Source organism: Eurosta solidaginis, chromosome 4 (genome assembly GCF_040869045.1).
Source record: "Eurosta solidaginis isolate ZX-2024a chromosome 4, ASM4086904v1, whole genome shotgun sequence".
NCBI lineage: Eukaryota > Metazoa > Arthropoda > Insecta > Diptera > Tephritidae > Eurosta > Eurosta solidaginis.
In genome coordinates, this window is record NC_090322.1 from 258,366,985 (window position 1) to 258,381,843 (window position 14,859).

A 14,859-nucleotide genomic window follows, 5' to 3' on the forward strand; every position below is an offset into this window, starting at 1 on the left:
AGCTTATGTTAAAGTTCAAAATGAACAGATAGCGATTAACGGATTCAAGTGCACTGGTATTTATCCGTTTGATAAGAACAAGTTTCAAGAAAGCGATTTTACCCTTCAAAGCCAAGAAAATGTCCTTGAAAACGCACAACTTAGAGACGAAAGCGTACCAGACGAACCAATAGCTAGCACGAGTAAAGTAGCCTTGAGGAATTCCATCACACCATGGGAGATTTCTCCGCCACCTAAGCTAAAACAGACAACCAGCTCTAGAGGCAGACGTTCAGAAGCAACAGTACTAACAACACCTCCGTACAAGGCATCTTTGGCAGCAAGCATCAAAAATGTTGAAAACCGAAAAGAAAAACATCGATCAAGCGAGACATCGAAACCCCGTAAAACTGCAAAAGTACCAAGGATTAAGCAAGCTAGGAAAAGCTCATCAAGCGAGTCGGAAAAAAGTTTGCTTCTGCCAAGTTTAGATGAAGAATGTTGGGTCGAAACACCCCCTTCTAAGGATACGCTGTGCGCTTTTTGCAACAAATCATTTGGGGCAGATGAGGAAACAAAAACTTGGATACCATGTTTGCAGTGCGACTTAGTTTGGGCACATAGCAAATGCCTGCCTAAACGTCAAGCAATATTTGTTTGTGAGTCTTGTGACTAAACCTGTAAACCAACTACTATATTTATGTATTTTATGGAATTTTTATTTATTTATGCTGTAAGAGTAGATACTTTTCGGAAAAAATACAAAAAAAATTTTAAAGTTTTTTTTTTGTAATTTTTCAGTTTATCGAGATTTTTCGAATTTCGCTATTTTTTTTTGTCATAAAAAACTTCAATCAATTCTGCAATCATCCCCACTAATCCCGGAGTGGGCCGATAATTTTTTTTTATTTAATTAAAAAAAAAAAACTTTAAAAATTTTTTTGTATTTTTTCCGAAAAGTACATTTAAAAACAAATTTAAAAAAAAGATCCCAAACGGTAAATTTTTGAAAAAGTTATAGCATTTTGAAAAAAAACACCGTTTTTTTTTAAATTCATAACTTATTTCGAGTTGGACACCGTTTTTGTTTTCAAAATGCTAGTCCTTTTTCAAAAATTGACCGTTTGGGATCTTTTTTTTCTTTAAATTTGTTTTTAAATGTACTTTTCGGAAAAAATACAAAAACATTTTTAAAGTGTTTTTTTTTTTCAATTAAATAAAAAAAATAAACGGCCCACTCCGGGATTAGTGGGGATGATTGCAGGATTGATTGAAGTTTTTTATGAGAAAAAAAAAAATGGCGAAATTCGAAAAATCTCGAAAAACTGAAAAATTACAAAAAAAACTTTAAAAATTTGTTTGTATTTTTTCCGAAAAGTACACTTAAAAACAAATTTAAAAAAAAAGATCTCAAACGGTCAATTTTTGAAAAAGTTATAGCATTTTGAAAACAAAAACGGTGTTTTTTTTTTTTAAAATTCATAACTTTTTTTGAGTTGGATGAAAAAATTTGAAAAAATTCTGAAAAACGTCTTTCGTAGCTAGAAAAAGAAGAAAAACTTTCAGCCAATTCTAAAGGGGTCGGGTTCAAAATTGGTCGAAATGGGATGGAATACACCATATATATGTTTTATATGCAGTTGGCGAAGTAGAATACTACTTAATACTATGTTTTTTGTTTTTTTTTTGGCCAATTCGTCATTTTGTATACGTATATATGTATATCTATGTGTACATTCAGGACTTGAGTTAACTTTTATTTCCACTAAGCGTTGCGCAAAACGTACAAATACTTGATCTTGCTACATCCGTAGAGTTCACAATTTCACATTGATGAGGGCTGGAATAGTTGGCACACGGTTTCTCATTGTTACCTGAAATGATACGAACCAATGATGCACATAGAGATTTACTATTTCTTAAAAGAGCCTTAATTTAATCGGGTGTATGTTAATGATATCTTAATCTGCCTTGGAGATACATATAAATGTGAAGGGAGACGGATAGCAAAGCTTTGTCTACTTACCCGTTATAATGACCGCATTCAAATGCGCTATGTAACTTTTAGCTAAACGCAATATTTCAATCTTCGATAGTTTACGATCACACGGTTCTGTTGGTATTAAACTGCGTAATGTTGTAAAAGCAGAATTGACGCTGGTAAAATGTATAAAAATTTATAATGAGTAAATAAAAATAAGCAAACAAGTGCTTAAGCATATTACTGCCTTTCTGAAAAGCTGCTCTAGAGAGGGTTAAACTCATACATTTTTGACAAATTTTTAAAATGACTCTGAACCATGAAGATAACTTTCCGTTATGTCATTTGGGCCTAACGGTGCGTCCACACCAGTAACAAAACGTGTTACAAACAGTTATATAAGCAATGTTATGTAACTTGTTAGAAATTCAACTGAAGAATGTTGTATAACACGATGTTGTGTAACTTTTTTTCTGTTTTTATAGCAGGTTACATGTTACCCAGAGGTTGTCGGTAAAGATCAAAGGATTAGATAACTTGGTTGTATAACAAGTTGCAAGTTGTTTTAAAACAATTGTTATGCAACTTTGCTATTTCGTTACCGGTGTGGACGTACCTTAATGTATAGAAAGCGGTGAAAATAATTTCTTATGGAGAATTCTAAAAGTTAGAGCGCCAGAAACGTTACATGTTTGTAAAATATATGAAAATAAAAATTGCTTCTCGCCTAACAAAGCTTTTAACGCGCACTCTGCCGTTAGCCGTACACCTTTTGTAGCAGTATTTCAGAAAAAAATTTAAGATATTTCAGAAAAGCTCAAAGGTATTGCAGAAAAACAAATTAAATTCGCAAAAGTATTTCAGTATTTTAATTAAAAATGAGAAAAACACAAACGTATTTCAGAGAAGCCCAAATGCAAGTATTTCGCAAGAACTTAAAAGAAATTCAGAAAAAAAGTGTACCTGAGAAAAAATTTCCATGATATGCCTGCAACCATGAATTTAGACGAAAATAAAAGAAAAAGAACGGAATTTATTCTAGCTCTGAAGGTACTTATTCAACAGGGCAAGCACATTGTGGACATAGATTAGATCATCAGGAGACCAATCGTTAACTAGTTAAAGTTTGGAAAAGCGGCGAGGATCATATAAAAAAGCTGGTGCAGCTGAGCAGCTCTGGGAGCCTTTGAATGGATGAAAAGACATCTGAATTAGACTGCCCGATTTGGTATTGGTTCGCGCCAATGCACCATGTCATTCGGCTTTTGAGCTGGTGGTTGGTGGTTAAAACACACCTACTCCTTTGCGCTTAGGGGCCATACTCGCTGATGCTGTGCTGCAATGTTTTGGGTCAAAAAGAAAACGTATTTAAAAACAAGTTAAGGTGTCTAAGTTCGGGTGTAACCGAACATTATATACTCAGCGAGAGCTTCAATTGTACATTTCATTTCAGATAAAGTACTTTTCTACATAACATGTGGTACCGCCAGTTAAAAAAAAAAGGTCTCTCCATTTCCTCTTTCAATAAAACTTGATAAGTGAAATAACATTGATTCAAAACTATTTTTTGCTAAGTTATAGCTTTTTATTCTAGTCTACGACACTTTTAAAATTGTTTTATATCTAAGTTGCCGTGTTGTTTAACCGATCTCGTCCATTTTTACCAGAAATATTTTCTGCTATAAGGAAAATATGTGTACCCAATTTTGTTACGATATGTTAATTTTTCTTCGAGTTATGGCTCTCGAAACATTGAAAATTGCTCAGTCAGAAAAGGGGCGGTGCCACGAACATTTTTTTAAATTTGAAGTTTTTCCTATTTATTGTTATAAATCCACTTGGGAAATGAGATACCATTGACATAAAGCTCTTTTTTGCAAAGATGTAGCTTATTTTATTCGCCCACGGCCCTTTTAAAAATCTTTTATATAGAAGTGGTCCTTAACCGAATTCGTTCATTTTTCTTCAAAGTATTCCTTATAATAAGGGCAACTTTTCTCCCGAATTTTGTTACGATAGCTTTAACGACTTTTGATTTATGATTAATAATCTTTGTAAAATTGATTTTATCACAAGTGTACGGTGCCACGCCCATTTTAAAAATTTGTTGTCTCAATATCAACATTCTAAGTGTATTATTTACTAAATAATCAGGTTTTTTGTGTTTTCTAAAATGTTATATATATAAAAAGTGGGCGTGGTTATCATCCGATTTCGCTCATTTTCAATACCAATCTATTCTGGGTCCGGATAAGCTCGTGTACGAAATTTGGTGAGAATATCTCAATATTTACTCAAGTTATTGTGTTAACGGACGGACGGACAGACGGACGGACGGACATGGCTAAATCACATTTTTTTTCGATACTGATGATTTTGATATATGGAAGTCTATATCTATCTCGATTCGTTTATACCTGTACAACCAACCGTTATCCAATCAAAGTTAATATACTCTGTGTGAAAAGCACGCTAAGTATAACGAGAGGTAGTAGAAAGGCGTCCACAATACATGGAGGAAAAGGAAATTTTTCAGCAAGCTAAATACGCAGAGCCTATTGCAGATTGTCGTGCCCGTTCTATTCTCACGGTCTTATTTTTTCGCATGCGTAGGAGTGTACCGTTGATATTTTCTAAAATACATTTGTGTTTTTCTGTTTGAGGAATATATGCTATAGTGGTTTTTGGTGGGATATATGGTTTTTTTTTCATATCCTCTTCAATTTATCAGAAAGATGCTTTCAACAAATACTCACGTATACGTCATATATTCTTTAGATAAGTGATTCGTGGTCATAGCTATTTTATGCAGACAAAAAGAAACGTGAAACTTTTTGTGAGTATTATCGAAAATGTCGCTTATGTACATCTCTTCTCTATATATTGCACATTTTATACAGCCGATTATTCGAATATAACGAATGGGATAAGATAATTGATCACCTCCCTTCATTTAAGAGCTTACTTTTTCTGAAATTCATTTGCGCTCTTCTGAGATACATGGTGTTGTATACCGGTTGGCGGTCCGAAAACGCATCAGACGATTGAAAAACACCTAACAAAGTTTCCTATTTTAGAATTTGGTTGGACTACGCGTCAAATGCTTCTGATCGACATTCACTAGAACAGCGCGATTCTTCTTCATGCGCTCGATATATAAGCGTGACAATGCGACTACATGTGACAAAATTGTTACATCCATCACCAGGCTTAAACATAAAAAATATCCATCTTGCCACGTGCCCGTCCCCGGGCTGACGCATCTTGTTATCACACCTGCTCTTTGAAAGCACATTTCACACCGACGGAACGCATAAGAAGTGGGAGCGTATTTCTAGAGCACTTCGTCCGCTGCCGAGGAAAAATTTAATACCGATGGTCACGAAAAACCACACTAGGTACGAGCAATAAAACCACGATGCAACCCAACGAAAACACACTGCTCATAGGGCCACTTTGAGATCAAATGAAAGAAAAAGAATGTGTGGACGCTGACGTGAGCTGAGATACTAGCCAATCGAAATAGGGCCCGCAAAACTAACTCGACTGTGGAGTAAGCAAACCTTGCAGCGCAGGTGTTTGAGCGCTCTTACTTCTAAAGTCTGTTTCCAGATTGGCTAGGTCCGCAAAATGTATTAATTTCTCGAGCATATAATTAAAGGCATCGTATGATGTGAGGCCATTCTGTCTGATATTGAACGGTTCGGAGAGAAACTTGAGAATTCTCGCTGAGTTAGTAGTGTTGCTTAGAGTAATTTTCCAGTTGTTGTTGTTAACGTTGCGATAAAGATGCTCCCCGAAGGTTTTGGGGAGTATTATCTATGTTGACGTCTTTTGCCAAATATAGATCCGGTAAGTTCGGGTAACAAGCAATCATTAAGATACTAGCCCTACTATCACGGGAAAGATTTAATATGACCACATTGAACGTTCTACGCCATCCACCCTCGCCCCACCCCTAGTTCCATAGGGAAATTGGAGTCGCCTAAATATGTGTATGTGCATTCATATTTGTAACCTACGCGAGGTGGATCCCTCATTTTATTTTCCAGCTCAGTAGAAGTTTTGAGGGAAATTGAATTCAGCCATAGCATCATATAGGTAGCTCCTCTTCGTGCTGAATCCTTGTGCCTTATTTGTCTCATAACTATTGGTATCACAGTGTCTGGTCAGAGACAGGAAAGATATTGTGTTCGTCTGCTGCGCTCGCAAGGCAAAGGCTGTAGCTATTAGGAGTGGCACAACAGTATGGTGGGTCCTAGGAAACTTAAAGATTTTGTCAAGCGGTGCTTTATAACGTTTTTCAGTTTATATGGGGAACATGTGGACTGATTAGTTTAAACTAGCCTAACCTAAGCGTTTTACCTGAAGGAAGATGTCTGACAGGAGATTAGGTTGGGTTGGGTGGTAGCTTCCCTGATAGGGGAAGCTCACTTGGACAACATGAAGGTCCGTTGTGATACCACATATAATAAACTAAAATAACGGTGACGTAGATATAACTACTTAGAGAATCGTTGGGCAGCAACGATAAAGTTCCGAATGATCCCGATCTCAACCTTGGATAGCTCCTCGGGAGATCCAAGTGAGTCGCGATTGAAATACTTTCGCCTAGTTCTGGCAAAAGCTGGGCAATCAAGCATAAAGTGATTTGGTGATTCCACCTCATCATCCTCCATACAGCTGCAGCAGGACAGTGCCCTGTCCAAGATCTCCTGCCATCCACTTTCGGCCAGAAAGATCTTGCTACCCTGCAAGACGTAGTGCTGCCCAACGTTTGCTGAACTGACTCGAGGCTCAGCTATGGAGGAACAATCCACAGGTGGCTAGCGGAATCCCGAAATCCCTACAGCCATCTTAATCCGGTTCAGTTGTACCGATTCGGGCTAAGAGATCCGCTTCACAGTTACCCCGACCTGGCCCGGGACCCAAATAATCTTAATTGTAAAATAATTCGATGCAATCGCAAGTGAGGTCAGGTACTCCCAGACCACCCTCGATCGCACTGTAGTTGAGCTCAAGGCCTTTTTAGCCGCTTGGCTATCAGAGTAGATGTTAAATTCCCGAAGTAGCACTGGATAGAATTTCATCCACCGCATCCTTAATCGCAGCAACTTCCGCTTGGAATACCCTGCAGTGATAAGCCAACTTAAACTTGCGGCTTACATTTAGCTCTTGACAAAAGACCCCCCGCCAACCTTTCCGTCCAACCTCGACCCATCCGTGAACAAGTTAACCGGTCCCATGCCCCAGATAATTCCTCTTCCTCACTTCTCCCTCGGTGGAATGACAGGGGTGAAGGTTGCATAAGGAGCGGTCATCGGCATACAATAGTCCGTCCTGTCCGGGATAAAGTCGAAACTAGTAAGAAGGCTACGGTGTCCGAAATCAGAAAGCCCATACCCCATATAACGAAGCCTGACCAGCGACCAGGCCGCGGCTACCTTTCCCGCAATATATACTGGATGTATGTTCAGCATGACATTCAGTGCCAAGGTAGGTGTTGTTCTCAGAGCGCCACTGATACCAATCAGTGTGGTCCGTTGCACTGGCACTAACATATTGGAGGTGCTCGCCGTGTCCAGTGCTTTCCACCACACCAGCACCCCAAAGAGCAGAAGCGGTTTGACCACCATCTCATGAAGCCAGTATACTACTCCCAGAAACGGTATAATATAGAGACATTGCATGGACGAAAAATCGTGTGAGGCAAGCTTCACAAAATTCTAGTAGGTCACATTCACCACTTACCACAGCAGAATTTGTTAAACTACCACTGTCTGTGTTTGTTATTTAACAATTATTTGTACACTTTTTATTCAGCTAATGTGTTCAGAATTCACATTTTTACACTCTAAAACTCCAATCAGTGTATTTCTGTGCTTAAATTATGTTAAAAATTGTGTTAAAGTTTTTGGTGTGGTGAAAGTGACCTACTAGAATTTTGTTACGCTCCGCTGCTTTCCACAGAAGTTCGCGCATGCAACATCTTTATATTCAAAAATTTTTGCTACTCCTGGCGAGAGCCCCCATTTCTTTCCGATAGCCCCCCTGCAGCAGCAAAAGGCAACCGCGGCCTTCCTGGGCCTGTCTTCCACATTGGGTCTCCAGGACAGCTTCTTGTCCAGAACAATCCCCAAATATTTAACCCTGTCAGAAAGTACCAAAGGTACCCCTCCAATCGAGGGAGTTCTGACGGGATTCAAGGGGTTGTGTAGCGCAATATATAGCTTCTCCAACCCAATTGTCAACCTCACCTTCGAGCGGCGAATCCCGTTTCACTAACAGACGAGGCTCTGGCGACCCCAAGCTCCTCATGGAACTTGGGGGTGGGGAGGGAGGGATGGCCTGAAGGTTCAATGTGGCCATATAAATCGTTCCCGAGATGGTCGGGCCAGCACCTTAATGGTGCTGTGTTACCGGAGCGTATCGGATCTGTATCCGATAAAGGACCATCACATCGATAAGACTCCCCAAAGCCTTCGGGGAGTAACCTAATCGCTACAACAACAACAACAACAGGGAGTTCTGACAGGAGTCTTTCAAACATTATGGTCTCATGCGCTATGTTTTAAACACTACAATTTTTATAAAAGAAGCTTATAAATTTACAATAATCATTATTATTATAATTTTTTTTCAACTCACAACCTTTGTGTGCGATTTCTTTCACGTGCATTCACTTCCTTTCTTGGCTTTTCTGGTTCACTAGAATTGGAGATATCCGAGTGAGCAGGACTAACATTTTGTGTTTCACACAACATATTTAATGGGAGTTGGTAGGTGTTATATATTTCAAACTCCATTTTCCAAAAAAAATTGCACAGGCAAAAAACAATTTTTCGTTTGTTTTAAAACAGTTTTTAAATTATTTTTAACACTATGAATTTTTTTACAAATTATTTTTGAAAAATAAAATTGGTAATTTGTGTAATAATCGAAGAAAGGAAAAACTTCACTCTCAAACTGTTATAGAGCAACTGCAGGCTAATTAATCTACAACAAACTGCAAATGTCGAACAATAGAAATGCTGGGCCGTTTGCGACGGCAGTACTCTTTTTAGTGATTTCCCACTTATAATGCGCATCTACATGTGTTCGCGTTTCTATACAGACTTACTACACACAAACACATAAATATATTTTTAACTAATGAGTTAATGACCATTGCCGTTTTTATCTCTTATTTCTGTGTTTTCGGTTTTAAAACCTTCCACTAGAGATCGCAAAGGATTCGGGACGGAATTAACCCGTAGTTGCTTGTCCCTTTCTTCGTAAGAAAGGCATTTTATCTAATTATCCTTTTCATGTAATAACTCTTAAACTTAAATTTCAGCAAATTAAAACACAATTTAAGAATTTTGTACTAAATTAAGAAAATTACAGCTCGAGCTCGGATCGCCATAAACGTGGACCAGGGGTGACTCTAGAATGCGTTCGTACAATATGGGTATCAAACGAAAGGTGGCCACCGTGGTGTGATGGTAGCGTGCTCCGCCTATCACACCGTATGCCCTGGGTTCAACTCCCGGGCAAAGCAACATCAAAATTTTAGAAATAAGATTTTTCAATTAGAAGAAAATTTTTCTAAGCGGGGTCGCCCCTCGGCAGTGTCTGGCAAGCGCTCCGATTGTATTTCTGCCATGAAAAGCTCTCAGTGAAAACTCATCTGCCTTGCAGATGCCGTTCGGAGTCGGCATAAAACATGTAGGTCCCGTCCGGCCAATTTGTAGGGAAAAATCAAGAGGAGCACGACGCAAATTGGAAGAGAAGCTCGGCCTTAGATCTCTTCGGAGGTTATCGCGCCTTACATTTTTTTTTTTTTTTTTTTTAATGAGGGTTTTAAAAGGAAGTGGTGGTAGTTGTATAGGTGGTCGCCTTTTCGAGATATCGCCATAAAGGTGGTCAGGGGTGACTCTAGAATGCGTTTGTACAATATGAGTATCGAACGAAAGGTGTTAATGAGTATTTTAAAAAGGAGTGGGCCTTAGTTCTATAGGTGGACGCCTTTTCGAGATATCGCCACAAAGGTGGACCAGGGATGACTCTAGAATATGTTTGTACGATATGGGTATCAAATTAAAGGTATTAATGAGAGTTTTAAAAGGGAGTGGTGGTAGTTGTATATGAGAAGGCATTTTCCAGATATCGACCAAAATGTGGACCAGGGTGACCCAGAACATCATCTGTTGGATACCGCTAATTTATTTATATATGTAATACCACGAACAGTATTCCTGCCAAGATTTCAAGGGTTTTTTATTTCGCCCTGCAGAACTTTTTCATTTTCTTCTACTTAATATGGTAGGTGTCAGACCCATTTTACAAAGTTTTTTTTCTAAAGTCATATTTTGCGTCAATAAACCAATCCAATTACCATGTTTATCCCTTTTTTCGTATTTGGTATAGAATTATGGCATTTTTTTTTTTCATTTTTCGTAATTTTCGATATCGAAAAAGTATGCGTGGTCATAGCCGGATTTCGGCCATCTTTTATACCAATTCAAAGTGAGTTCGGATAAGTACGTGAAATGAGTTTAGTAAAGATATATCGATTTTTGCTCAAGTTATCGTGTTAACGGGCGAGCGGAAGGACAGACGGTCGACTGTGGATAAAAACTGGGCGTGGCTTCAACCGGTTACGCCCTTTTTCACAGAAATAATTTACGCCCTAGAGTCTAAGCCCCTACCAAATTTCACAAGGATTGATAAATTTTTGTTAGACTTATGGCATTAAAAGTATCCTAGACAAATTAAATGGAAAAGGGCAGAGCCACACCCATTTTGAAATTTTCTTTTATTTTTGTATTTTGTTGCACCATATCATTACTGGAGTTGAATGTTGACATAATTTACTTATATACTGTGAAGATATTAAATTTTTTGTTAAAATTTTACTTTAGAAAATTTTTTTTTTAAAAGTGGGCGTGGTCGTTCTCCGATTTTGCTAATTTTTATTAAGCATACATATAGTATTAGGAGTAACGTTCCTGCCAAATTTCATCATGATATCTTCAACGACTGCCAAATTACATCTTGCAAAAGTTTTAAATTACCTTCTTTTAAAAGTGGGCGGTGCCACGCGCATTGTCCAACATTTTACCAGTTTTCTATTCTGCGTCATAAGTTCAACTCACCTCCCAAATTTCATCGCTTTATCCGTCTTTGGTAATGAATTATCGCACTTTCTCGGTTTTTCGAAATTTTCGATATCGAAAAAGTTGGCGTGGTTATAGTCTGATATCGTTCATTTTAAATAGCGATCTGAGATGAGTGCTCAGGAACCTACATACCAAATTTCATCAAGCTATCTCAAAATTTACTCAAGTTATCGTATTAACGGACGGACGGACATAGCCCAATCAAATTTTTTTTCGATCCTGATGATTTTGATATATGGAAGTCTATATCTATCTCGAGCTCTGCTCAACTGAGTATAAAAATTACAATTCAAATCGAGAATTTTAAGTTCAAAGAAAAATTAAAACGAACAGTCAGAAAATTACAGAAAAATTATAATTCGCGCTCGGTACTTCAATTCCAAATTCAGAAAATTGCAACGTAAGTTCAAAGTTGCCAATTCAAGAAGTTAAAGCTGACTTTCAGAAAATTATAATTGAAGTTCATAAAAATCACAATTCATATTCAGAATTTCAACTCCAAATTCAGTAAAGTGCAACTCAAGTTCAGAAAATCTCACCCAAAAATTGATCGTCGTAAAAGCCGGGATCAAGATATTTTTAATAACATTTGCATCTCTACTTCCCACCACTTAATAGCAACAACAACAAAACTCTACAGTATTTTAAATTAATAGTTTTCATGAAGAGTAGCAGTCAACAGGCGAGATCAGTACACTGGTGGCGCACTGTCTGTGAAAAGAATTAAGTCGTTAGCGGCGACAAATTGACCATAAACTATGTAAGAGTTCGAGTTTGTGAAAGAAAAACAAGCAATAGAGGGTAGCTGATAGAAGTTCGCCTATTTCTTGCTCCTTTAGTTGGCGCTTTACCGCTAAGTTGATTTTGGTTGAGATTAACAAAAACATCCCTCGGTAGTACCAGCGAATATCAAGTCCTTTTCCATTTGAGATTCACAAGACGTAAGGCCTCACTTTGTAACGTCAGAAAGTTTTTACTTCATGTTGTAGGGGAGAAGAACCCACAGGTGAGCTCCAGAATCTAGAGGATAGGGGTGCCAAAGGTAGCCTAGGCCGATGTTCAGGGCGAGATTTATGATTACATTTCGGAACCTTCTTCAGTTCTATCTGACTTTGATCAACCCAAATAAAACTGAGTTGTTACTATTCATGAGTAGGTCTTCGGTTGATGTTGCTGTTGTAGCAGTGCTTCGCCCAACCCAAATATGTGTGACAGCTCAGAAATTTTCAACAATATCTTTTAACGGGAGTCCGAGGAAATTTGCAGTTTCAACAGGGGCGGACCAGAGAGAAAGGGGTGTTACAGGCGTTGGTTCCACATTGAAATTGAAAAGACGGTTGGTGTCATTTGGGGACACGTGACAAGCAGGACATACATTATGTACATATGTCGGGGTTGATTATGGATAGGTAAGAGTTTAACCTGTTACAGTATCCAGATCGAAGTTGAGCTAGAGTGACAGACGCGCGTCAGGGAGGTTGTTTTCCTCTTTTAAGAACGGGCAATGCCTGGCATTGAGGTTCGTCGCGTTTTGGTGGATATCCCTAAGGATCCCTTTGTGCTTTTTTTCTACATACGGCTGAGTTCGCAGGTGCTGTATTTCCTCATAATGCTTGTGGAGATGACTTCTTATGTTCCTGGTAGGCGGGGCTCCTTCAATCAGTTGCCGGTTGTGTAGCCCAGGTTTCTGAGTATTCAGCAAATACTGCTTGTTTAGCATTTCATTTCTCTCAACCGTAGCGATTATGAGAACGGTCTTTTGACAGGCCTGTAAGTTTTTCCAGTGAGTATACTTTAGGCTCGGCGACAATATTGGGAACGCTTAGCATGTAAGCGGCCGGCTGTGTTAGTGGCCATGAACGCCTCTTTATCTTTAGCCCAAGTGCTGCCGCCAAGGGACTTGAAAATTTGATTTCGGTTGTGCAGTTTAGGTACAATTGCGGATGCATGCTCGCCAATATGTATATCCTGATCGAAAGTAACACTCAGTATTTTTGGGTGTAAGACAGTCGGTAGCGTAATGTCTATACGGGGATGTCAAATATGGTCGATATTTCTTTTGTGTATGTTTTAATACTTAAGGTCACCGATGATTTGGTCGGCGAAAATGTCAGGTTTAGGGAGATAGACGTTTATTTTATTGTATAGCTCTTCAATGAGTGGGTCAGGACCTGTAGCCATTATCGTGTAGTCATTGTCGAGCGATATCACCATCGCAATTTTCCATTTTTCGAGAATCGGCATGGCTATACCGTCTGGGCCTACTGCTTTGAATATTTCAGCAAGTTTGATGGCGGTGATGATTATAGAAGACGCGCTATTTTTGTGTTTATGTGCGTGTCTGAAGACATACCGTTGATATTTGTCGACGGAGGACTGCATTACATATTGCCGGCAAAAAGCGCTCGCGCACTCCTTCGCATCCGACAGCAATTTATAGCCGAAGGCGATGGATATTTTCTCTTTGTGCTTAGTCGGGTTCAACAGGGACTTTACGGTATACCATAGCTTCCGTACACACCACCGGTAGAGAGGTTACAATTCTATAAACGTTCCTCCCATATCACCCACTTGTATTTATCCACAAACTGTCTGAAGCGCTGGCTTATGTCCCTTGTGAGGTCTTCGGTCTATGAATTTAGTAACTATCAATTGGGGAAGGATCGTTTATGCTGTCTATCGAGGTTATATATCTTGGAATAATACTCTCAACAAGTCGGAAGATTAATATGGAAGACGGGGCTGAAAAGCTGATTGTCATGCACTGATGTCGAGGGAAGGTGCTCGAACGCTGGCAGATCTTTTATTTGCTGTATGATATAGAGTTCCCGTTTGATGGACAGCACTAGACAGTACTTTAACAATCAAGAAGATATAAGCTATTCGTACAACACCTACACTAGAACTAACCTGAGTATCTATCCGGCTAACAACTGTGAATCTTTAGAACTCCAGCACTCTGACCAGCTTCGGCTTTGCTCTTGACGGGGTAGACTACTGAGCGCCGGATGCGTTGGTGAAGAAATAATATGAAGCGAAAGTATTGTTACGAATATTAGCAACACTAAGGGGTACTATCATCTCTAAGCCGATGCTAAGCAGTGACTTGTATGCACATCAATAATTCAATCATTATGTCTACACATATGTACGTACACGCAGCGGAGAAGCAACGTACAAACACATGCAGATATCTTATTTGAGATGCTCCCAAAAGTATGCACTTATAATTGTGGAAGTGTCGCTCACAAATACACGCGCATATGAGAGCTACACACGTGCATCTGTAGTTATAATTATATACCAGTAACTAAGTAAATTCTGGCAGCGCCTAGAAGGTGCAACGAGGAAATCACACAGTATAAAAGCAGCAACAGTAGAGGCGCGACAATCAGTTTGATTTAAGCATTCCATCTGTCGAGCAGTAGCAGTGTTATTTTTGAAAGTACTTTAATAAAGGGCATTTTGCATTATTGAATAGTGGTGTTATTTATTCAACAGTTTAGTGATTCGAACCTTAGCAAAAGACTTGAAACAAGCGGAATTGCAGTAAATTCGTTACAGTATTATCAAAAATTTTTGAATATAAAGATGTTGCATGCGCGAACTTCAGTTAGCAAAATTCTAGTAGGTCACTTTCACCACACCAAAAACTTTAACCCAATTCTTAACATAATTTAAGCACAGAAATACACTGATTGGAGTTTAAGTGAGTAAAATTTAAAATTCTGATCACAT

The 14,859-nt window shown here is 38.7% G+C and overlaps 1 protein-coding gene across 2 annotated transcripts; it reads right to left on the reverse strand.

Annotated features, from left to right (window-relative positions):
• Nucleotides 1-1,489: 1,489 nt before the first annotated feature.
• Nucleotides 1,490-8,812, reverse strand: LOC137249461 (transcription factor 15). 2 transcript variants are annotated; one of them, XM_067780978.1, is made up of 3 exons: nt 8,612-8,812; nt 2,006-2,136; nt 1,490-1,853 (listed from the first exon to the last, which is right to left on the reverse strand). In XM_067780978.1, exons 1-3 carry the CDS (start codon nt 8,764-8,766, stop codon nt 1,729-1,731), a joined length of 411 nt encoding a protein of 136 aa, XP_067637079.1. In that variant the 5' UTR covers nt 8,767-8,812; the 3' UTR covers nt 1,490-1,728. The 2 variants fall into 2 exon arrangements, with proteins under 2 accessions (XP_067637079.1, XP_067637078.1); XM_067780977.1 differs by having other exon boundaries at nt 8,609-8,812.
• Nucleotides 8,813-14,859: the final 6,047 nt, after the last annotated feature.

What these genes read in the sequence shown, in the direction of transcription:
- LOC137249461 (XM_067780977.1), bottom strand. Translation starts at nt 8,766, where the DNA reads ATGGAGTTTGAAATATATAACACCTACCAACTCCCATTAAATATGTTG. An exon ending in AGAAATCGCACACAAAGGTT is followed by an intron (nt 2,137 to 8,608) that starts GTGAGTTGAAAA and finishes ACATTTTACCAG; the next exon opens with CGTCAATTCTGCTTTTACAA. An exon ending in GAATGCGGTCATTATAACGG is followed by an intron (nt 1,854 to 2,005) that starts GTAAGTAGACAA and finishes GTATCATTTCAG; the next exon opens with GTAACAATGAGAAACCGTGT.